Source organism: Heptranchias perlo, chromosome 32 (assembly GCF_035084215.1).
Source record: "Heptranchias perlo isolate sHepPer1 chromosome 32, sHepPer1.hap1, whole genome shotgun sequence".
Classification (NCBI taxonomy): domain Eukaryota; kingdom Metazoa; phylum Chordata; class Chondrichthyes; order Hexanchiformes; family Hexanchidae; genus Heptranchias; species Heptranchias perlo.
The window spans coordinates 1,775,748-1,798,570 of record NC_090356.1 but is presented as its reverse complement, the minus strand read 5'-3'; the positions used below and the strand labels follow the sequence as shown (position 1 = coordinate 1,798,570).

At 47.9% G+C, this 22,823-nt stretch overlaps 1 protein-coding gene across 1 annotated transcript in view; it reads right to left on the bottom strand.

The window, feature by feature from the left end:
• The window catches only part of LOC137300914 (segment polarity protein dishevelled homolog DVL-1-like), a 131,745-nt gene that overhangs the window by 71,039 nt on the left and 37,883 nt on the right, over nt 1-22,823 (bottom strand). The window contains exon 3 of the mRNA XM_067970178.1: nt 18,712-18,833. Coding sequence (XP_067826279.1) covers nt 18,712-18,833 — 122 coding nt within the window. The remainder of the gene's footprint in view (nt 1-18,711; nt 18,834-22,823) is intronic.

The following is a 22,823-nucleotide window of genomic DNA, read 5'->3' as shown; positions in this document are numbered from 1 at the left end:
CCTCCCTCCAGTCCGAAAAACAACCGTTCACCACTACTCTGTGTTTCCTGTTATTTAGCTAATTTTGTATCCATGCTGCCACTGCCCCTTTTATTCCATGGACTTCAATTTTGCTGACAAGCCTATTAAGTGGCAATTTATCAAACGCCTTGTGAAAGTCCATCCACACATCAACTGCACTGCCCTCATCAAACCTCTGTTACCTCATCAAAAAACTCTATCAATTTGCCTTTAACAAATCCGTGCTGGCTTTCCTTTATTAATCCACACTTGTCCAAGTGACTGTTAATTCTGTTCCGGATTATTATTTCAAAAAGTTTCCCCACCACCGAGGTTAAACTGATTGGCCTGTAGTTGCTGGGTTTATCCTTGCACCCTTTTTTGAACAAGGGTGTAACATTTGCAATTCTCCAGACTTCTGGCACCACCCCTGTATCTACGGATGTTTGGAAGATTATGGCCAGTACCTCCGCAATTTCCACCCTTACTTCATTCAGTAACTTAGGATGCATCCCATCCGGACCGGGTGACTTATCTACTTTAAGTACAGCTAGCCTTTCTAGTACCTCCTCTTATCAATTTTTAGCCCATCCGGTATTTCAATTACCTCCCCTTTTACTGTGACTTTGGCAACATCACCTTCCTTGGTAAAGACAGATGCAAAGTACTCATTTAGTACCTCGGCCATGCCCTCTGCCTCCATGAGTAGATCTCCTTTTTGGTCCCTAATCGGCCCCACCCCTCCTCTTACTACCAGTTTACTATAGAACAGCCAGCTATTCCTTCTCAGCACATCCGGTGGGATTAATTTACTCCCTTGGCAGCTGTTCGGAACATTTACTGGGTATAAACTGACACTCATTAAACGCTGAGGCTCCACTAATGACTCCTGCTTCCTGTAGGTACAGGTATAATTCAGCATGACAGGTTTCACCACAAGAGATTGGTAACCAATGCCTACAAACAGGCTTCCAGTCAATGTTCCTCTACCAGTTACAGGGAAAGTAATGTGGAGTGGGTTAAAATCACCCCCTAATTGTCTGCAGTGACCATGTAAGTTCAGGCTCCATCCTGCACCAAGAGGCTGCCTGCATTTAAAGGAGTACTGATTTTACAGAATAGTTTGCGCCAAAACTCTGCGCCTCGGCTGCTGGAAACAAGTCCCCATTCTGCCAGCAACCTACACCCGCCTTTGTGCCCAACTTTTTAAGCCACGGAATTGTGATTTTCGGAATGTTTGTTTAAAGGTTTCAGATGTACTGAGGCTCGTGCACTCGGTCAGACTGTGACACCATCACCAGTCCCAGTCACACATTTTGAAAATCCTTGTGCTCTCTCTGATCTCCCCATCTGAGCTGAGAGGACAGACGGACAAACAGATAGATAGACGGAAGTACAGACAGACGGACAGATACATTGCTCGGCATCTCCCAGAGCTGTGCCTGGAGCAGCCGTTGTCAGGACTGACACAATCTGAGTTTCCCCTAAGTCCCCAGCTCCTCTTGGTGCCTCTCCCCGTTTTCTCCAACACCACTATGAGCTGGACAGATAGGGGATCGGGGGCATGGAGCTGTTTCCGAACCTACCCAACGCACAGTGCGCTGGAGTACCAATACACTCTGCTTCCAGATTTGCTGCAGATATTTTGTACAGATGGCCCTTTAAGTACCTGCATGAAGTGTCTCTAAACCTGAAGGTGCAGATTACAGACATGTTCCTTTATGGAAAAATGGTTTGATTTATTTAAAACACTCCAACGACGAGTCAGCAGGCCTCTCATGGCTGATATTGTGCTTTGTAGAACTTAGAACAATTGCACAATGTCTGCTTCGATGTATTTACAGTCATGGCACAGCAGGCATGTAACCTTAGCAACGCTGGCCTGCATCAGCTGGTCCCCTCCCACATGATCTAAGCAGTGGTAATAGTAGAACAGCTCCAAAAAACCTATTCCCGAGAGAAGCAGCACATCCCAACTGGAGTGTGAGTAACTCAGCCCTCATGGGAGCTGACAATGACCCAGGGCAGCGGCCGAGTGGGACTGTGCTCACACCTGGGTTACAAACCTCAGCAATTTTAAACTGCTATCCTCCCCAGAGGCTGTTACTGTGTGCTGTACGCCAGCACTGCACGGTCACTTGCAGTAATACAGATCTCCGTGGCTCAACCCAGCACGGTATTAAACCCCACAGACTGGGACGGTCCCGGGTTCAATTACTGGTGTGTGCCGAGTTAGCGGATCACAGCTGGGGGTGGTAGAGGTGCTAAAAGAGGCCTCGGTACCCCAGAGCTGGGGGAGGGAGAGGGGGGAATCAGGGGGAATTCCCACTCCTTGCGAACTACCCTGTGACTCCAGCGGGAAGTGTGTGCGTGTGGATATGGGGTGGAGCCAAGTTCTGGCAAAGGTGGTGTCCCATCCAAGGAGCCACTCTTCACGTGTGAACCTCGACAGTCAGTGTTAGCAGGCTATTTGATCATGGTGGGGAGATCACAGTCGAGCCCTCACCCGATGTCCACATGCTCGCACTTTCCAACAGGAGTCACTGGACGTGATGAGTCCAAGCCTCCCTCCCTAACCCAGGCCCGTACCCAGGGGTGCTGAGCTGGACATAGCGACAGTTGTTGCCTCCTTGCACCGCACTTTAACGTGGCTGAAAGTTGTCAGGAAGCTGGACAACATAGAATTTTACAGGAAATCCCGCAGGACTTGACAGCCTGGGTGGGTCGATGCTGGAACTAATGTTTACACTTAGATGATCGAGATCTTTAAAAATTATGAAGAATTTCGATAGGGTGGATGAGTCCAGCACAAGGGGGCATAAATATAAAAGATAGTCACTGACAGATCAAAAAAAATTTAGGAGGAATTTCTGTACACGGAGAGTGGTGAGAATGTGGAACTCACTGCCACATGGAGTGACTGAAGCTGATTACATTGATGTATTTAAGGGGAGGGGTAATGCATACATGAGGGAGAAAGGAATAGAGGGATATAGGGTTAGGGTGGGAAAAGGTAATTAAAGAGGGAGGAGGACCGTGTGGAGCATAAACACCAGCACAGACCAGTTGGGCCAAATGGTCTGCTTCTGTGCTGTAAATTTGATGTATATAATTTCCCCTCTTGTGGGGTCCATGGCCTTTTCCTGCCTTAAAAATTCTTTGGCAAGATTCCCTTCATCACACCCGGTGAACAGCGACGATGAGAAGGGTCAACATGAGGGGAGCATACATTCAGGAGGATCAACATAGGAATATTGAGACAGGGAGAGGCCATTCAGCCCCTCGAGCCTGTTCCACCATTCAATTAGATCGTGGCTGATCTGTATCTTAACTCCATCTAGCCGCCTTGGATCTGTAACCCTTAATAGCCTTACCCAACAAAGCTATCAATCTCAGTGATGAAATGAGTGTGAAGGGAACAGAGCAGCAGCAGACATCTCTGACCCTCCCCTCTCCATCCAGCTCCGCACTGCAGGGTCCTGTGTTGGCCGTGGGTGGTGTAAGTGTGTGTCTGTGTACTGCAGTGTGTCTGTGCAGTACACGTGCACAGTGCACACATTTTGGTGTGTCTATAGTGAGTATGTACATGTAGTGTACAGTTGTATTAGAGTCAATGCATCTGAAAGTAATTCACTGAGTGTAAGATATGTCTGAGAGAGGTGATAAGGTGCTGCATAAAAGCAAGTCTTTCTTTCTCACTGCCCAGTAACAGATGTTTTCCACCTGCATGGCTTTTATAACAAGTGCTCTGAACTGTGAGGTGCACAGTGCTGACACATTTCAAATAAAACAAACTCAAACTCGAACACTCCCCTTTTAAAGTCCAGTCCTTTCCTTTGTGGGCCCATGTGTGGGGTGAGTTGTACCACGTCGCCCTCCTGTGGCTCCACCTGGAATTCCCTTTGTCTGCGGTTTTGCACAGGGTGCAGGATTGATCAAACATAATAACCAAAAAATCCAGCAAAATCTGACCGACAGCATCCAAAAGGCTGACAGCTCAGAAACAGCCCTGAATATACACGGCCTGGAGCACAGGCTTGTTATAACTAAAGCTGCAGCTGTACCCAAGGTTCTATCACTTGTACAGTGGAAGCTCTGGCAAAAAATTTATGGGATTTGCTCTCATTTCCGGCAGAGATTGTGGACTCGTGGGTACTGGTCATACCGCTGACTGTCAGCAGCTACACACTACAACACTGAGTTATTACCTCCGTACATGAACCAAACTCTGCAAAGTTACACTAAAATGGGGCACTGTCCCCTGACAATGTCCCTCAGTCTTTAACACTGAAGAAGACTTTCATTGATATAGCGCCTTTCACAACCTGAGGACGTCCCGAAACGCTTTACAACCAATGAAGTCCTTTTGAAGTGTAGTCACTGTATGTTGTAATATAGGAAACATGGCAACAAATTTGCACACAGCAAGATCCCACAAACAATGATGAGATAAATAGCCAGATAATCTGTTGTTTTGAGGTGTGTTGATTGATTGATAAATATTGGCCCAGGACACTGAGGAGAACTCCCCTGATCTACTTCGAATAGCGCCATGGGATCTTTTATGTCCACCTGAGGGGGCAGACGGGGCCTCAGTTTAATGTCTCATCCAAAAGACGGCGCCTCTGATAGTGCAACACTCCCTCAGCACTGACCCTCCGACAGTGCAGCGCTCCCTCAGTACTGACCCTCCGACAGTGCAGCGTTCCCTCAGTACTGACCCTCCGACAGTGCAGCGCTCCCTCAATACTGACCCTCCGACAGTGCAGCGCTCCCTCAGTACTGACCCTCCGATAGTGCAGCGCTCCCTCAGTACTGACCCTCCGATAGTGCAGCGCTCCCTCAGTACCGACCCTCCGATAGTGCAGCGCTCCCTCAGTACTGACCCTCCGATAGTGCAGTGCTCCCTCAGTACTGAACCTCCAATAGTGCAACACTCCCTCAGCACTGACCCTCCGACAGTGCAGCGCTCCCTCAGTACTGACCCTCCGACAGTGCAGCGTTCCCTCAGTACTGACCCTCCGACAGTGCAGCGCTCCCTCAATACTGACCCTCCGACAGTGCAGCGCTCCCTCAGTACTGACCCTCCGATAGTGCAGCGCTCCCTCAGTACTGACCCTCCGATAGTGCAGCGCTCCCTCAGTACCGACCCTCCGATAGTGCAGCGCTCCCTCAGTACTGACCCTCCGATAGTGCAGTGCTCCCTCAGTACTGAACCTCCAATAGTGCAGTGCTCCCTCAGTACTGACCCTCCGATAGTGCAGCGCTCCCTCAGTACTGACCCTCCGATAGTGCAGCGCTCCCTCAGTACTGACCCTCCAAAATAGTGCAGTGCTCCCTCAGTACTGACCCTCCGATAGTGCAGCGCTCCCTCAGTACTGACCCTCCGATAGTGCAGCGCTCCCTCAGTACTGACCCTCCAAAATAGTGCAGTGCTCCCTCAGTACTGACCCTCCAATAGTGCAGTGCTCCCTCAGTACTGACCCTCCAAAATAGTGCAGTGCTCCATCAGTACTGAACCTCCAATAGTGCAGCGCTCCCTCAGTACTGACCCTCCAATAGTGCAGTGCTCCCTCAGTATTGCACAGCAACAAAGTTCAGTAAGTCAACAAATACTGAAAGATAAAGCCTTGGAAATCCCCTCACAGACCACCAAGGTCTGGGGACTTCAGTTTGAAAACTGTGCCACAGATTGTGTTCAATTATCACTGAGTCACTGGTCTTGAGAACCCTTCAAAGTTGTTGCTGCACCTCCCCTTTCCCAGCGATGTGGTCAGTGTCCCTTTAAACAATGCACCGCACTGTATTTTACAAGAAATCAATCAAATCGACAGGGAAACTGTGGGTTGAGTTAGTACAAAGGTCGGATGAAGACGTGAGTAGATGGACTTTGTTCTTTGACCAGAAACTTCCTCTGCAGACAGAACTGTGCACGGCCGAGGATCAGTATGTGGAATAGCGGACACAGCAACTCAGGAGGAGGCCGAGACTAGCAGTTCCCTGAACCCTGGAGGAAGAGCCTGGTGCTGCAGGTGACTCAGGAAGTTAGGTGCCCTAAACCAATAGAAATAGGGAAGCTGATCCCCCGAGAGAGGGACCCTAATATTTATTACAGACGGCAATCAATTACTGTACACTGCACATCATTCACAGGGCAGCTACTTTCACTCCCTGGATATGGAAATCATGGGGGAACTGCTTTAAAAATAAGCTTTACGCTGTATCTGACAATCGGTGTCTTGGGTCGTCCCTGAGAAACGGTCACTGGGGATGAGGTAACTGATGGAGATTGACCACTCCTGGAACTCCAGGAAGAATCAGAGGGACTGATGGAGATTGACCACTCCTGGAACTCCAGGAAGAATCAGAGGGACTGGTGGAGATTGACCACTCCTGGAACTCCAGGAAGAATCAGAGGGACTGATGGAGATTGACCACTCCTGGAACTCCAGGAAGAATCAGAGGGACTGGTGGAGATTGACCACTCCTGGAACTCCAGGAAGAATCAGAGGGACTGATGGAGATTGACCACTCCTGGAACTCCAGGAAGAATCAGAGGGACTGGTGGAGATTGACCACTCCTGGAACTCCAGGAAGAATCAGAGGGGGCCAAACTCGGAACATGGCTGCTACAGACTGCAGGGCTCCAGGCGTTAGGCTGCATGTTTTAATCTGACTGCAGATGAGCTTGGTGCAAAAGTGGCTTCACTGATGTAAATGTGATGGGGTTGAGTGGGTGTAGCAGCCTGTGTTCAGAGCAATCTCTGATAGATATCACAGCCAGACTTTCAAAACACTAATCAATTCTCCCACTGGTTGCTGTAGCAACCTACATAAAAAGGAAAGAGAAAGAGAGACTGCAGTGGATGAGGAATTATAAGGCAGTGGATGAAGCAGCTCACAGCACAGCTTCACCAGCAGAAGCCTCGGAGCTCAGCGTATTTTGGATAATCCGATGGATGTTTTGAGCTCCTCTGCTCAGAATACATTATCCCATCTCTGCTGGAAAACACTCAGCAGAAAAATCCCTGTGAAGCTTCCAGGGTAGCAAACACAGGATTGAATTTATCAGATAGACAGAGTGCTAAATCTATCAGCTGAGGTCCAGACCAGCTGGTGTCACACAGGCACACGGTACCCCTGCACAAGAACGGTCCAGAAACGCGCAGCGTATCTCTCTCTTTTGTTCTGCACATCACAGGCTATTCCTCTCTGCCAGCCACTGCCGGACTCCCATTCTCCACCCTCCATAACCTCCAGCTTGCCCAAACCTCTGCTGTCCGGATTATGCCCTTTGCCCCACCATTGGTGGCAGACTGTTCAGCTCCTTTCAATCCCACTCACTGGACCTTCCGCCCCTCTATCTTTAAAAACCCCCTCAAGACCCACCTCTTTGACTGAACTTTCAGTCAGCTGTCCTAATCTCTCCCTCTTTCACAGGGGCCCGGTTTTACTTACCCCTCTCTGTCAAGCATCTACAATAAATGGTGAGAATGTGGAACTCACTACCACATGGAGTGGCTGAGGCGAATAACATAGATGCATTTAGGGGGAAAACAGATAAGTACATGAGGGAGAAAGGAATAGGTTGTTCTGATATGGAGAGATGAAGAGGGGTGGGACGAGGCTTGTGTGGAGCATAAACCTGTTGGTTCGAATGGCCTGTACTGTGTTGTGCTGTAAATTCTATGTAATTCTTTCAAAGAGCTTGCACAGGCACGAGGGCGGAATGGCCTCCTTCTGAACTGTATGATTCTATCTCTGACCAGAGCAAAAGGAGAAATAAGTTAGGTGCTACACTAAATAGTAAAAATAGGTGGGAGCAGAAGGTTGCAAAGGGGCATTGATAGATTCAGTGAGTGGGCAAAACTGTGGCAGATGGAGTTCAGTGTGGGGAAGTGTGAGGTCATCCATTTTGGACCCAAGAAAGATAAATTAGAGTATTTTCTAAATGGTGAGAAGCCAGCAGATGTAGAGTCCGAGTACAGAAATTGCTAAAAACTAGTGGACAGATACAAAAAATAATTTGAAAGGCTAATGGAATGTTGGCCTTTATCTCAAGAGGGCTGGAATAGAAAGGGGTGGAAATTATGTTACAGTTGCACAGAGCTCTGGTCAGACCCCATCTGGAGACTGCATTCAGTTCTGGGCACCGCACCTCAGGGAGGATATATTGGCCTTGGAGGGGGTGCAGCGCAGATTCACCAGAATGATACCGGGGCTAAAAGGGTTAAATTATGAGGACATAGACTGGGCTTGTGTTTCCTTGAGTTTAGAAGATTAAGGGGTGATCTAATTGAGGTGTTAAAGATGATTAAAGGATTTGATAGGGTCGATAGAGAGAAACTATTTCCTCTGGAGGAGGAGTCCAGGACAAGGGGGCATAACCTTAAAATTAGAGCCAGGCCGTTCAGGGGTGATGTCAGGAAGCACTTCCTCACACAAAGGGGAGTGGAAATCTGGAACTCTCTCCCCCAAAAAGCTGTTGGGGCTGGGGGTCAAATGAAAATTCTGAAACTGAGATTGATGGATTTTTGTTGGGTCAGGGTATTAAGGGTTACGGAACCAAGGCGGGTAGATGGAGTCCAGATACAGATCAGCCATGATCTCACTGAATGGTGGAACAGGCTCAAGGGGCTGAATGGCCTCCTCCTGTTCCTATGTTCCTGTCAGAAAAAGGAGGGCAAGTTTCCGAGTCATCGACAGACTGTCCCTGTGATGCGCCAGACAGCCAGCTCCACACAGGCTCAGGCAGAGACCCAGGAGCTGGCCGGGCACTCATGAGGCACAGGATCCAGCAGGAGCATCACAGGGAAAGAAATGGTGTGGATAAGGCAGTTACTGTTTGGCCTGTCAGTGCGAACTGCACGGTGTGCGGACGACACAGTGTGAGCTGCTGAGAGTTGGTACGTGTGGGAGTTTAAGGGTTAATCTATTTAAATCTAGTGCATATTGCTTCAACTGTTTAAGCTCAATTTTAAAGTTTAAATTTTTAAGTCTCTGTCAGGCTTCAGCAGAGAGAGCTGCTGTAGCAAGTTAATTGGTTAGCTAGATTAAACTGGTACTTGAAGGTGGGGCAGGCCTGACTTATCTGAGTCACAAACTGTAGAAATACAGGGGCCTGTCAGTGCGAAGTGCACGGTGTGCGGACTACACAGTGTGAGCTGCTGAGAGTTCGGTGAGTGTGGGAGTTCGGTGCAGTGGGGGAAGGAGGTGCTGCTTTGCCTTGCTTCTCCGAACTTTTTCTACAGAGCGGCAGTGAACCTGAGAGTAGAAGACTGAGATTGGGGAATAAAAGCAGCAGCAGACCTGCAACAAGAGACAACTACTGTGCAACGTCACAGGTGAGGCAGGAGAGTCCGAGAGGTGAGCACAGTATAAAAGGGGAGACCTAGAGCGGGAGGAGAGTCTGAGAGTCTAAGGCAAGTCATGGCAGCAAAGCTCGCACCCGTGATATGCTCCTCCTGCACTATGTGGGAAGTCATGGACACGACCAGTGTCCCTGGCGACCATGTGTGCAGGAAGTGTGTCCAGCTGCAGCTACTGGCTAACCGTCTTTCGGAGCTGGAGCTGTGGGTGGATTCACTGTGGAGCATCCGCGATGCGGAGACTATCGTGGATAGCACGTTCAGTGAGGTGGTCACACTGCAGGTAAAGAATACGCAGGCAGAAAGGAAATGGGTGACCGCCAGGCAGAGTAAAAGGACTAGGCAGGTAGAGCAGGAGTCCCCTGGGGCCATCTCCCTCTCAAACAGATATTCTGCTTTAGATACTGTTGGGGGAGATGGCTCATCAGGGGAAAGCAGCAAGAGCCAGGTTCGGGGCACCACGGGTGGCTCTGCTGCACAGGAGGGGAGGAAGAAGAGTGGCAGGGCTATAGTGATAGGGGATTCAATTGTAAGGGGAACAGATAGGCGTTTCTGCGGCCGCAAACGTGACTCCAGGATGGTATGTTGCCTTCCTGGTGCTAGGGTCAAGGATGTCACGGAGCGGCTGCAGGGCATTCTGGAGGGGGAGGGTGAACAGCCAGTAGTCGTGGTCCATATTGGTACCAACGACATAGGTAAAAAAAGGGATGAGGTCCTGCAAGGTGAATTTAAGGAGTTAGGAGATAAATTAAAAAGCAGGACTTCAAAGGTAGTGATCTCAGGATTACTACCGGTGCCACGTGCTAGTGAGTATAGGAACAGGAGAATAGACAGGATGAATGCGTGGCTGCAGGGATGGTGTAGGAGGGAGGGATTTAGATTCCTGGGACATTGGGACCGGTTCTGGGGAAGATGGGACCTGTACAAGCGTGATGGGTTACACCCAAGCAGGACCGGGACCAATGTCCTCGCGGGGGTGTTTGCTAGTGCTGTTGGGGAAGGTTTAAACTAGAGTGGCAGGGGGATAGGAACCTGAGCGGGGAGTCAGAAGGGAATAAAGTTGAGAGCAGCAAGAGAGGGGAAGACCCAGGGGAAATCTACAATACAAATAGTACAAACAGTTGTTCAAGAACAAGTGAAAGGGAAAAGCGTAGAGCAGCGAAAAGAAAGTGTACTTTAGGCACGACAGATAAAATGAAAACTAGAAGGCGTAAGGCGATTAACCCAGCATCAAAGCTGTGGCAGGGGATTGGGAACCTGAGCAGGGAGACAGAGGAAAGCGTGTCAGGAAGGGACAGAAGGTATGGAGTAAAAGGTAATGTGTTAAAAAAGGAAAAAGCAGGAACTAAGTGTCACAAAACATATTTGAAAGTTCTTTATCTGAATGCACGTAGCATTCGTAACAAAATGGATGAGTTAACGGCACAAATAACTACGTATGGGTATGATCTTGTGGCCATTACAGAAACATGGCTGCAGGGTGACAACGACTGGGAATTAAATATGCCAGGGTATTTAACAATCAGGAAGGACAGGCAGGAAGGCAGGGGAGGTGGGGTGGCTATGTTAATAAGGGAAGGAATCACTGTAATACAGAGAAAAGATATTGGGACAAAGGATCAGGATAATGAAACAGTTTGGGTAGAGATAAGGAATAATAAGGGGAAAAAAACACTCGTGGGTGTAGTATATAGGCCTCCTAATAGTTGCAACTCTGCTGGAAGAAGTATTAATCAGGAAATAGTCAGGGCATGTAATAAGGGAACAGCTATAATTATGGGGGATTTTAACTGTCATATTAACTGGACAAATCAAATTGGGCAGGGCAGCCTTGAGGAAGAGTTTATTGAGTGTATTAGGGATGGATTTCTTGAGCAGTATGTAACTGATCCTATAAGGGGGCAGGCAACCTTGGACCTGGTCCTGTGTAATGAGCCAGGATTAATTAATAATGTCCTAGTTAAGGGTCCCCTTGGAATGAGTGACCATAACATGGTTACATTCCATATCCAATTAGAGGGTGAGAAGGTTGGTTCTCAAACAAGCGTACTGAGCTTGAATAAAGGAGACTATGATGGTATGAGAGCGGAATTGATTAAAGTGGACTGGGAAAATAGTTTAAAGGGTAAGACGGTACATGAACAGTGGTGTTCATTTAAGGAGTTATTTTACAACTTTCAAAAAATATATATTCCACTGAGGAAAAAAGGGTGTAAAAGAAATGACAGCCATCCATGGCTAAGTAAAGAAATTAAGGATAGTATCCGACTAAAAACAAGGACATATAAGGTAGCCAAACTTAGTGGGAGGATAGAAGATTGGGAAGTCTTCAAAAGACAGCAAAAAGTAACTAAAGGATTGATTAAGAAAGGGAAGATAGATTATGAAAATAAATTAGCAAAAAATATAAAAACAGATAGCAAGAGTTTCTACAGTTATATAAAAAGAAAAAGGGTGGCTAAGGCAAACATAGGTCCCTTAGAGGATGAGACCGGGAAATTAATGGTGGGAAACATGGAGATGGCAAAAATGCTGAACAAATATTTTGTTTCAGTCTTTACGGTAGAGGACACTAAGAATATCCCAACACTGGACAAACACGGGGCTCTGGGGGGGAGGAGCTAAATACGATTAAAATCACTAAGGAATTGGTACTCAGTAAATTAATGGGACTCAAGGCGGATAAATCCCCTGGACCTGATGGCATACATCATAGGGTCTTGAGGGAAGTGGCAGTAGGGATTGTGAATGCTTTGGTAATAATTTTCCAAAATTCTCTGGACTCGGCAAAGGTCCCGGCAGATTGGAAAACTGCTAATGTAACACCCTTATTTAAAAAGGGTAGTAGGCAGAAGGCTGGAAATTATAGACCAGTTAGCCTAACATCTGTGGTGGGTAAAATTTTGGAGTCTATTGTTAAGGAGACAGTAGCGGAACATTTGGATAAACATAATTTAATAGGACAAAGTCAGCATGGCTTTACGAAGGGGAAGTCATGTCTGACAAATTTGCTTGAATTCTTTGAGGACATAACGTACAGGGTGGATAAAGGGGAACCAGTGGACGTAGTGTATTTAGACTTCCAGAAGGCATTCGACAAGGTGCCACATAAAAGATTATTGCTCAAGATAAAGAATCACTGGATTGGGGGTAATATTCTGGCATGGGTGGAGGATTGGTTAGAGTCATAGATAGAGTCATAGAGTTATACAGCACGGATAGAGGCCCTTCGGCCCATCGTATCCGCGCCGGCCATCAAGCCCTGTCTACTCTAATCCCATATTCCAGCATTTGGTCCGTAGCCTTGTATGCTATGGCATTTCAAGTGCTCATCCAAATGCTTCTTGAATGTTGTGAGGGTTCCTGCCTCCACAGCCCTTTCAGGCAGTGAGTTCCAGACTCCAACCACCCTCTGGGTGAAAAAGTTCTTTCTCAAATCCCCTCTAAACCTCCCGCCTTTTACCTTGAATCTATGTCCCCTTGTTATAGAACCCTCAACGAAGGGAAAAAGCTCCTTAGTATCCATCCTATCTGTGCCCCTCATAATTTTGTACACCTCAATCATGTCCCCCCTCAGCCTCCTCTGCTCCAAGGAAAACAAACCCAATCTTCCCAGTCTCTCTTCATAGCTGAAGCGCTCCAGCCCTGGTAACATCCTGGTGAATCTCCTCTGCACCCTCTCCAAAGCGATCACATCCTTCCTGTAGTGTGGCGACCAGAACTGCACACAGTACTCCAGCTGTGGCCTAACCAGTGTTTTATACAGCTCCATCATAACCTCCTTGCTCTTATATTCTATGCCTCGGCTAATAAAGGCAAGTATCCCATATGCCTTCTTTACCACCTTATCTACCTGTTCCGCCGCCTTCAGGGATCTGTGAACTTGCACACCAAGATCCCTCTGACCCTCTGTCTTGCCTAGGGTCTTCCCATTCATTGTGTATTCCCTTGCCTTGTTAGTCCCTCCAAAGTGCATCACCTCGCACTTTTCCGGGTTAAATTCCATTTGCCACTGTTCCGCCCATCTGACCAACCCATCTATATCGTCCTGCAGACTGAGGCTATCCTCCTCGCTATTTACCACCCTACCAATCTTTGTATCATCAGCGAACTTACTGATCATACCTTTTACATTCATATCCAAGTCATTAATGTAGACCACAAACAGCAAGGGACCCAGTGGTACCCCACTGGCCACAGGCTTCCAGTCACAAAAACAACCTTCGACCATCACCCTCTGCCTTCTGCCACTAAGCCAGTTTTGTATCCAAAGTGCCAAGGCACCCTGGATTCCATGGGCTCGTACCTTCTTGACCAGTTTCCTGTGGGGGACTTTATCGAAGGCCTTACTGAAATCCATGTATACCACATCCACTGCGTTACCCTCATCCACACGCCTAGTCACCCCCTCAAAAAATTCAATCAAATTAGTCAGACATGATCTTCCCTTGACAAAGCCATGTTGACTATCCCTGATTAATCCTGGCTTCTCCAAGTGGAGACTAATTTTGTCCTTCAGAATTTTTTCCAATAATTTTCCTACCACTGATGTTAGGCTCACTGGCCTGTAGTTCCCCGGTTTTTCCCTACTCCCCTTCTTGAATAATGGTACTACATTAGCGGTTCTCCAGTCCTCTGGCACATCCCCTGTGGCCAGAGAGGTTCTGAATATCTAACAGGAAGCAGAGAGTTGGGATAAATGGTACATTCTCGGACTGGCAACCAGTCGCCAGTGGTGTTCCGCAGGGGTCGGTGCTGGGTCCCCAACTCTTTACAATCTAGATTAACGATTTGGAGGAGGGGACCGTGTGTAACATATCAAAGTTTGCAGATGATACAAAGATGGGAGGGAAAGTAGAGAGTGAGGAGGACATAAAAAACCTACAAGGGGATATAGACAGGCTGGGTGAGTGGGCGGAGATTTGGCAGATGCAATACAATATTGGAAAATGTAAGGTTATGCACTTTGGCAGGAAAAATCAGAGAGCAAGTTATTATCTTAATGGCGAGAAACTGGAAAGTACTGCAGTACAAAGGGATCTGGGGGTCCTAGTGCAAGAAAATCAAAAGGTTAGTATGCAGGTGCAGCAGGTGATCAAGAAGGCCAACGGAATGTTGGCTTTTATTGCTAGGGGGATAGAATATAAAAACAGGGAGGTATTGCTGCAGTTGGACAAGGTATTGGTGAGACCGCACCTGGAATACTGCATACAGTTTTGGTCTCCATACTTAAGAAAAGACATACTTGCTCTCGAGGCAGTACAAAGAAGGTTCACTCGGTTAATCCCGGGGATGAGGGGGCGGACATATGAGGAGAGGTTGAGTAGATTGGGACTCTACTCATTGGAGTTCAGAAGAATGAGAGACGATCTTATTGAAACATATAAGATTGTGAAGGGGCTTGATCGGGTGGATGCGGTAAGGATGTTCCCAAGGATGGGTGAAACTAGAACGAGGGGGCATAATCTTAGAATAAGGGGCTGCTCTTTCAAAACTGAGATGAGGAGAAACTTCTTCACTCAGAGGGTAGTAGGTCTGTGGAATTTGCTGCCCCAGGAAGCTGTGGAAGCTACATCATTGAATAAATTTAAAACAGAAATAGACAGTTTCCTAGAAGTAAAGGGAATTAGGGGGTTACGGGGAGCGGGCAGGAAATTGGACATGAATTTAGATTTGAGGTTAGGATCAGATCAGCCATGATCTTATTAAATGGCGGAGCAGGCTCGAGGGGCCGATTGGCCTACTCCTGCTCCTATTTCTCATGTTCTTATGTTGAGAGAATGTCCTTTCCCCATGTGGGGGACTGTGACATACAACACAGCAGACTAGCAGTGACACTGGTGCAATCCATGGATTACTGATATGGTGAACTGTGTATTATTATTCTGGTTTTCGGATATTGTATAATAGCCATAAACTGCAGTGCTGCTGTATTACTCACTACACACTTTAAAAGGGGCAACCAAAAATAAATGTAATAGCAAAGGAGAATCAGGATTGTTTAAGGGCACTTATTACCAAGAATGGACATGTCATGTGAAAGTCGTAGGTGCAAACTCTGAAAACCATAAGAAATTTTTATTGATCAAAAATGAAGTCCAGAATATAATCAAAATATATGAAAACAAGTGAAATGCTGTACAGGGCAGCGATCAAAACAACAACCTGCATTTTTTAGCCCCTTTAAAATGTCCCAAGGTGCTTCACAGAAGCGATTATCAGACAAAATTTGACACTGAGCCACATAAGGAGATATTAATTCAGGTGACCAAAAGCTTGGTCAAAGAGGTAGGTTTTAAGGAGCGTCTTGAAGGAGGAGAGAGAGGTGGAGAGGGGGAGAGGTTTAGGGAGGGAATTCCAGAGCTTAGGCCCCAGGCAGCTGAAGGCACGGCCGCCAATGGTGGAGCGATTAAAATCGGGGATGCTCAAGAAGCCAAAATTGGAGGAGCTCAGAGATCTCGGAGGGTTGTAGGGCTGGAGGAAGTTACAGAGATAGGGAGGGGTGAGGCCATGGAGGGATTTGAAAACAAGGATGAGAATTTTAAAATCGAGGCGTTCCCGGACCGGGAGCCGATGTAGGTCAGTGAGCACAGGGGGTGATGGGAGAACAGGACTTGGTGTGAGCCAGCACGTCAGTGTTACTGCGTTTGTTAAATGTTATAAATTTCCTGCCCTCCCTCACAGAGGTAACATTGCACAGGTACAACATGTGCCATCTGGATCCTACACACGCCGTTTGCTGCACTTCCTGCATGCACACAGCAGGAGGAGCCAGCAGCCCAGTCTGAATCCAGCACACAGGGAAAGGAATGGGATTGGCTGGGCTTCCTCCAGGCTCGCTCCATCTGGAACCTCCACAGTGCCGAGACAGAGGCTGGAGTTAGTCAAACAAACAGGGAACATTTGCTTTACCTTGGTCCAGTTTACACCTCCCCCTCCCCAATGACTGACCCCGGGGCTCGATTCCTTCACCCTTCACGTGACCTCAGACAGTTTGTGCCAGCAGGATAATCAACCGGGGGTGGGGGGGATCACAGCTAAACCCAATCGTGTTCCCGTGCACCTACCGGGTCAGATAATGTCTGCAGGGCTGTTAATTCTCCTCCCCGATTGGGTGACACTGGCAGGTGCTGTTGGGTGAGACAAGGGGCAAAGAACAGAGCAGCTGGTTCCAGTGATCCGCAGACTGATTCGCACTCAGCTCCTCTCTCCACAAACGCATTCCACATCCTGTCTATCGGGATCTCCTACTCCTACTCTAACATTCTTTCCCAGGATTTCAAAGTTTTGGGACTCCTCACTTCCCTCGGCCTCTCCTTCCCCTTACAACCTACACAGGCTATGAAAGCCCAAGCTTGGCGTCACCTGCTCCCTGTCTTGCCTCATTTGCTCCCCTCCTCTTTATAACCTTGGCAGTACCTGCTCTTTGGTTCTAGCCCACGGGCTGATCTCCCACCGTCCACCCCTCTCTTCGCTACAGTCAACGGCTTTAAAGTTTCCCCCTCAGAAAAAATGACACCAAAAGTACGAACATCTCGTTCCAGTCAGACGAGTTGCCTGACAGCCCACCCTCTCCCCACAGCACAGTTACGGCATGGTCCTCAGAGAGCTTATTCAGACAGTACTGTAACAGCCTAGGGAGAAAGCATGAAAGTGCAGTCCTAATCCTCCCCTGCTTCCCTCCCTCTGCCCATTTCCTACAACCATGGCTTCACTTCAGAAGTACTTCATTGGCTGCAAAGCGCTTTGGGACGTCCCAAGGTCGTGAAAGGCGCTATATCAATTCAAGTCTTACCCTCTTTTTCCGACAGTAAAGAGAGAGGTAATCGGTATTCTGCATAATGCTAACACAGTGATGAGCAACAGGATACAGAGTTTACTGCAGAGGGACACAAGACCTCGAGCCCAACCCTTCTAAAAGTCTTAATCAGGGTGGGCTCCACTGTTTCGCTGCTCCATGTGTATCCTGCTCTCACACACGGAATTACGTGAATTAGCTCAAAGTGTTATTGTTAAAAGATTAGAGTCCCACAGCTGATGATGTAAGGAAGTGGCTATTACTGCAGATATTGATGCTTCACTGCAGGAGCGTGATGGTGCAGTATTATCACGCGGTTTTTTAAAGAATTGATCCCTATCCACTGTAGGGAAAAGAAAATCACACCTAAATTAATACCCTCTAATATTGAGATAACGCGTCCGTGTGATGCTCAGAATTCAACCCCTCCAACAATAGACCTGTATCCATCAGCACCTTCAGGAGAGGGGGGGGACCTGAACCCCAGTGAGAGTCAGCACCTTCAGGAGAGGGGGGGGACCTGAACCCCAGTGAGAGTCAGCACCTTCAGGAGAGGGAGGGGACCTGAACCCCAGTGAGAGTCAGCACCTTCAGGAAAGGAGGGGACCTGAACCTCAGTGAGAGTCAGCACCTTCAGGAGAGGGGGGGACCTGAACCCCAGTGAGAGTCGGCACCTTCAGGAAAGGAGGGGACCTGAACCTCAGTGAGAGTCAGCACCTTCAGGAGAGGGAGGGACCTGAACCCCAGTGAGAGTCGGCACCTTCAGGAAAGGAGGGGACCTGAACCTCAGTGAGAGTCAGCACCTTCAGGAGAGGGAGGGGACCTGAACCCCAGTGAGAGTCAGCACCTTCAGGAAAGGAGGGGACCTGAACCTCAGTGAGAGTCAGCACCTTCAGGAGAGGGAGGGACCTGAACCCCAGTGAGAGTCAGCACCTTCAGGAGAGGAGGGGACCTGAACCTCAGTGAGAGTCAGCACCTTCAGGAGAGGGAGGGACCTGAACCCCAGTGAGAGTCAGGACCTTCAGGAGAGGAGGGGACCTGAACCTCAGTGAGAGTCAGCACCTTCAGGAGAGGGAGGGACCTGAACCCCAGTGAGAGTCAGGACCTTCAGGAGACGGGGGGACCTGAATCTTAGTGAGAGTCAGCACCTTCAGGAGAGGAGGGGACCTGAACCTCAGTGAGAGTCAGGACCTTCAGGAGAGGAGGGGACCTGAACCCCAGTGAGAGTCAGCACCTTCAGGAGAGTAGCAAGGAGGATGCCGAGATGGGCAGGGCTCTGGCTGCAGGCCACTTACCTATGGGGGCACCGGGAATGACACCGGGGAGAGCAGGAACAGTTGAGGAAAGTGATGAAGTGCAGCAACAAAGCTTTCTGGCACTCAGCTCACCACTTCTCGCCTGCTTCAAACCCCCTGACAGTCGATTCCTCAGTTGGAAGCGAATGTATTAATGTAAAAGTGCTGAGTAAGGACAGACATTGTCTCACATTTCTCTCCACTCAGTGAAGCTTCAATCTAGAACTCGAACAACAAAAGAAGTTCTTACTGGAAGGATGGTGGCCTGGAGTCCCCGATACCTCCGGTCCTCTCGATGGGGGGCGGTAACTCAGACTGGTTGTCCGCACACTGTGAGCCCCCGTCCGACAGGGAGCCTTCGGCCAGGACCAGCTGTGGAAAGAGACAGACACAGACTGAGGGGAGAGACCGAGGGCACCCACAGAAACCCCTGCAGGTACTGGCACTCAAAGCTGCACCCGTTTACCCCCCATCTCACTGAAAATAGCGGCAACCAAACTTTCTTTTACAAGACCAAGTTCCTCACGGTTCACAGTGGGTGAACGGCCTGCCTGGTAAGCTACTGAGTTACGCACACCGTGAGGTCCCAAGTTCTACCTGGTCCGTGCTGAATTAACTGATCTCAGCAGGGCGGGGAGCAGCAATAGGGATGACAATTGGGCTCCGAGCCCAATTTAGGAAGGGGGTAAATCAGCCCGGGTTCCTGCCCAGTCGCAAATGAAGTTGGCTGAGGAGGGGCACAGGCTGGACTGTGAAGGCACAGCCATCAATGGTGGGACATAAGAACATAAGAAATAGGAGGCCAATTGGCCCCTCGAGCCTGCTCCGCCATTCAATAAGATCATGGCTGATCTGATCCTAACCTCAAATCTAAATTCATGTCCAATTTCCTGCCCGCTCCCCGTAACCCCTAATTCCCTTTACTTCTAGGAAACTGTCTATTTCTGTTTAAATTTATTCAATGATGTAGCTTCCACAGCTTCCTGGGGCAGCAAATTCCACAGACCTACTACCCTCTGAGTGAAGAAGTTTCTCCTCATCTCAGTTTTGAAAGAGCAGCCCCTTATTCTAAGATTATGCCCCCTCGTTCTAGTTTCACCCATCCTTGGGAACATCCTTACCGCATCCACCCAATCAAGCCCCTTCGCAATCTTATATCTTTCAATAAGATCGCCTCTCATTCTTCTGAACTCCAATGAGTAGAGTCCCAATCTACTCAACCTCTCCTCATATGTCCGCCCCCTCATCCCCGGGATTAACCGAGTGAACCTTCTTTGTACTGCCTCGAGAGCAAGTATGTCTTTTCTTAAGTATGGAGATCAAAACTGTATGCAGTATTCCAGGTGCGGTCTCACCAATACCTTATCTAACTGCAGCAATACCTCCCTGTTTTTATATTCTATCCCCCGAGCAATAAAAGCCAACATTCCGTTGGCCTTCTTGATCACCTGCTGCACCTGCATACTAACCTTTTGATTTTCTTGCACTAGGACCCCCAGATCCCTTTGTACTGCAGTACTTTCCAGTTTCTCGCCATTAAGATAATAACTTGCTCTCTGATTTTTCCTGCCAAAGTGCATAACCTCATCAATGGTGGGACGAAGGGAGAGGGCATGCATAAGAGGCAGTGGTGAGGGGAAGGGAGAGTTCGGTGCGGGGGTTGTAGTACTGGAATGATGCTAGTGCTGGTTGAGGGAGGAATGTTGGCCAGGAGAAGATCTGGAGAAACCTTGGCTATTCAAATACAGTCTACTGATACATACGAACATACGAATTAAGAGCAGGAGTAGGCCATTCGGCCCCTCGAGCCTGCTCTGCCATTTGATAAGATCATGGTTGATCTGATTGTGACCTCAACCCTACTTTCCCGTCTACCTACTGTAACCTTTGACTCCCTTGTTAATCAGGAATCTATCTAACTCAGCCTTAAAAATATTCACTGACCCTGCCTCCACCGCTCTCTGGGGAAGGGAGTTCCACAGACTCACGACCCTCAGAGAAAAAATTTCTCCTCATCTCCGTCTTAAATGGGAGACCCCTTATTTTAAGCTGTGGCCCCGAGTTCTAGTTTCTCCCACAAGGGGAAACATCCCCTCAGCATCTACCCCTTCAAGTCCCCTCAGGATTTTATATGTTTCAATAAGATCACCTCTCATTCTTCGAAACTCCAATGTAAACAGGCCCAACTTGTCCAACCTTTCCTCATAAGATAACCACCTCATCCCAGGAATCAGTCGAGTGAACCTTCTCTGAACTGCCTCCAAAGCAATTATGTCCTTTCTTAAATAAGGAGACCAAAACTGCACACAGTATTCTAGATGTGGTCTCACCAATGCCCTGTACAACTGTAGCAAAACATCTCTACTTTTATATTCCATTCCCCTTGCAATAAATGACAACATTCCATTTGCCTTCCTAATCACTTGCTGTACCCGCAAACTAACTTTTTGTGATTCATGTACGAGGACACCCAGATCCCTCTGTACCTCAGAGTTCTGCAATCTCTCTCCATTTAAATAATACACTGCTTTTCTGTTCCTCCTGCCAAAGTGGACAAGTTCACATTTTCCCACATTATACTCCATCTGCCAAATTATTGCCCACTCACTTAACCTATCTATATCCCTTTGCAGACTCCTTATGTCCTCTTCACAACTTACTTACCTTTGTATCAGCAAATTTAGCAACCATACATTCGGTCCCTTCATCCAAGTCATTGATACAGATTGTAAATAGTTGAGGCCCAAGCACTGATCCCTGTGGCACTCCACTCGTTACATCTGGCCAACCTGAAAATGTCCCATTTATGCCTACTCTGTTTCCTGTTAGCTAACCAATCCTTTATCCATGCTAATATGTTACCCCCTACACCACGAGCTCTTATTTTGTGTTGTAGCTTTTGATGTGGCACCTTGTCAAAAGTCTTCTGGAAATAATTCAAAGTTTTTTTTAATTTTACATGAACAATTAGCCAATCATTTGAATTACGCGTCGTAAATACGACAGAAAAGTGAGAACTTAGTGCTAAGAGAAAATTCAAAGAGTAGATTCTGATGCTGTGGGATCTCTAACGTCCACCTGAACCGCCAGAACAGACTGACTCAGTTTCCTCGACCGAGTGTTGCAGACTGGCACGTTCCAAGGTCCAGGACTACGTGCTCAGGGACGCACTGAAGCTAGGTGCAGCCGCCGCAAAGGCTCTGTGGGGAAAGGCAACCATTTAGAGCCTTCCCGCCTTTGTATACCGAGGGGCTGCAATCAGGGAAAAACCCCCCCGGGCAGAATGTAAAATTCAAATTGATGTAATGTACCTGTAATGAATCTGTAATCAATAATCCGTATTGAGTGTAATGCAATGAGGCACCCTAGAGTGTCATGAACTGTAATTATGTACAATGTGTTCATTGAACTGTATTTGATGTAACCTGCAAATTGTATAATCTGTATTGTGTACATTTGGAATGTGATATGACAACTGTATTGTATGTATTGTTGCAAATTTTATGAATAAAGTATATTTTTTGAAAAAAAAAGACTGACTCTGTTTAACATCTCACCTGAAGTATGGCACCTCCGACAGCGCAGTGCTCCCTCAGTACTGACCCTCCGACAGCGCAGCGCTCCCTCAGCACTGACCCTCCGACAGTGCAGCGCTCCCTCAGTACTGACCCTCCGACAGCGCAGCGCTCCCTCAGTACTGACCCTCCGACAGCGCAGCGCTCCCTCAGTACTGACCCTCCGACAGCGCAGCGCTCCCTCAGTACTGCACTGGGGTGCTCGCCCAGATTATGGGCACTCATTCTGAATTCGGACTCGAACCCACAAATATCTTGACTTGAGGGTGAATGTTTAGCTAAACAACCAGGCTGACACTCCAAGCATCCTGTATTATAACCTGTATTCGTGCCATGGGCCAACAATATGCACCATCATTACCTTAACAATAAAAAACTGCTAAACTGGTGATGAGGTGGTGCTTGTGAGTTGTTGAGTATTTCTCCCTTGCTCTCTCCCTGTGGCATCTCTTTCAGTAGGGCACTTTAAGTTCCATTCATTAAAAAGCCCTGCCTGTACCTCCTTATGGAGGATGTGGAGCTGATCAGTATCATGTTCCGCTCCACGTTATTAGATTACTGCTCTGTCATACTGAGGGCAGATCACACATTTCCTTGTCTGTTCCAGTGTTCCCCAGGGGCTGTAGGTGCTGTAATATTTTTATAACATATCCTGTTTATTCTTTTTCACTGTTTTCTTTGCAAGTAGTGAAAGTGCTCCGTGCATAAAATCAGCCAATTTCTCTGAAGTGGGACGGAGGTGATAGAATCAGAGAAACGTAAGGCACAGAAGGCGGCCATTCGGCCC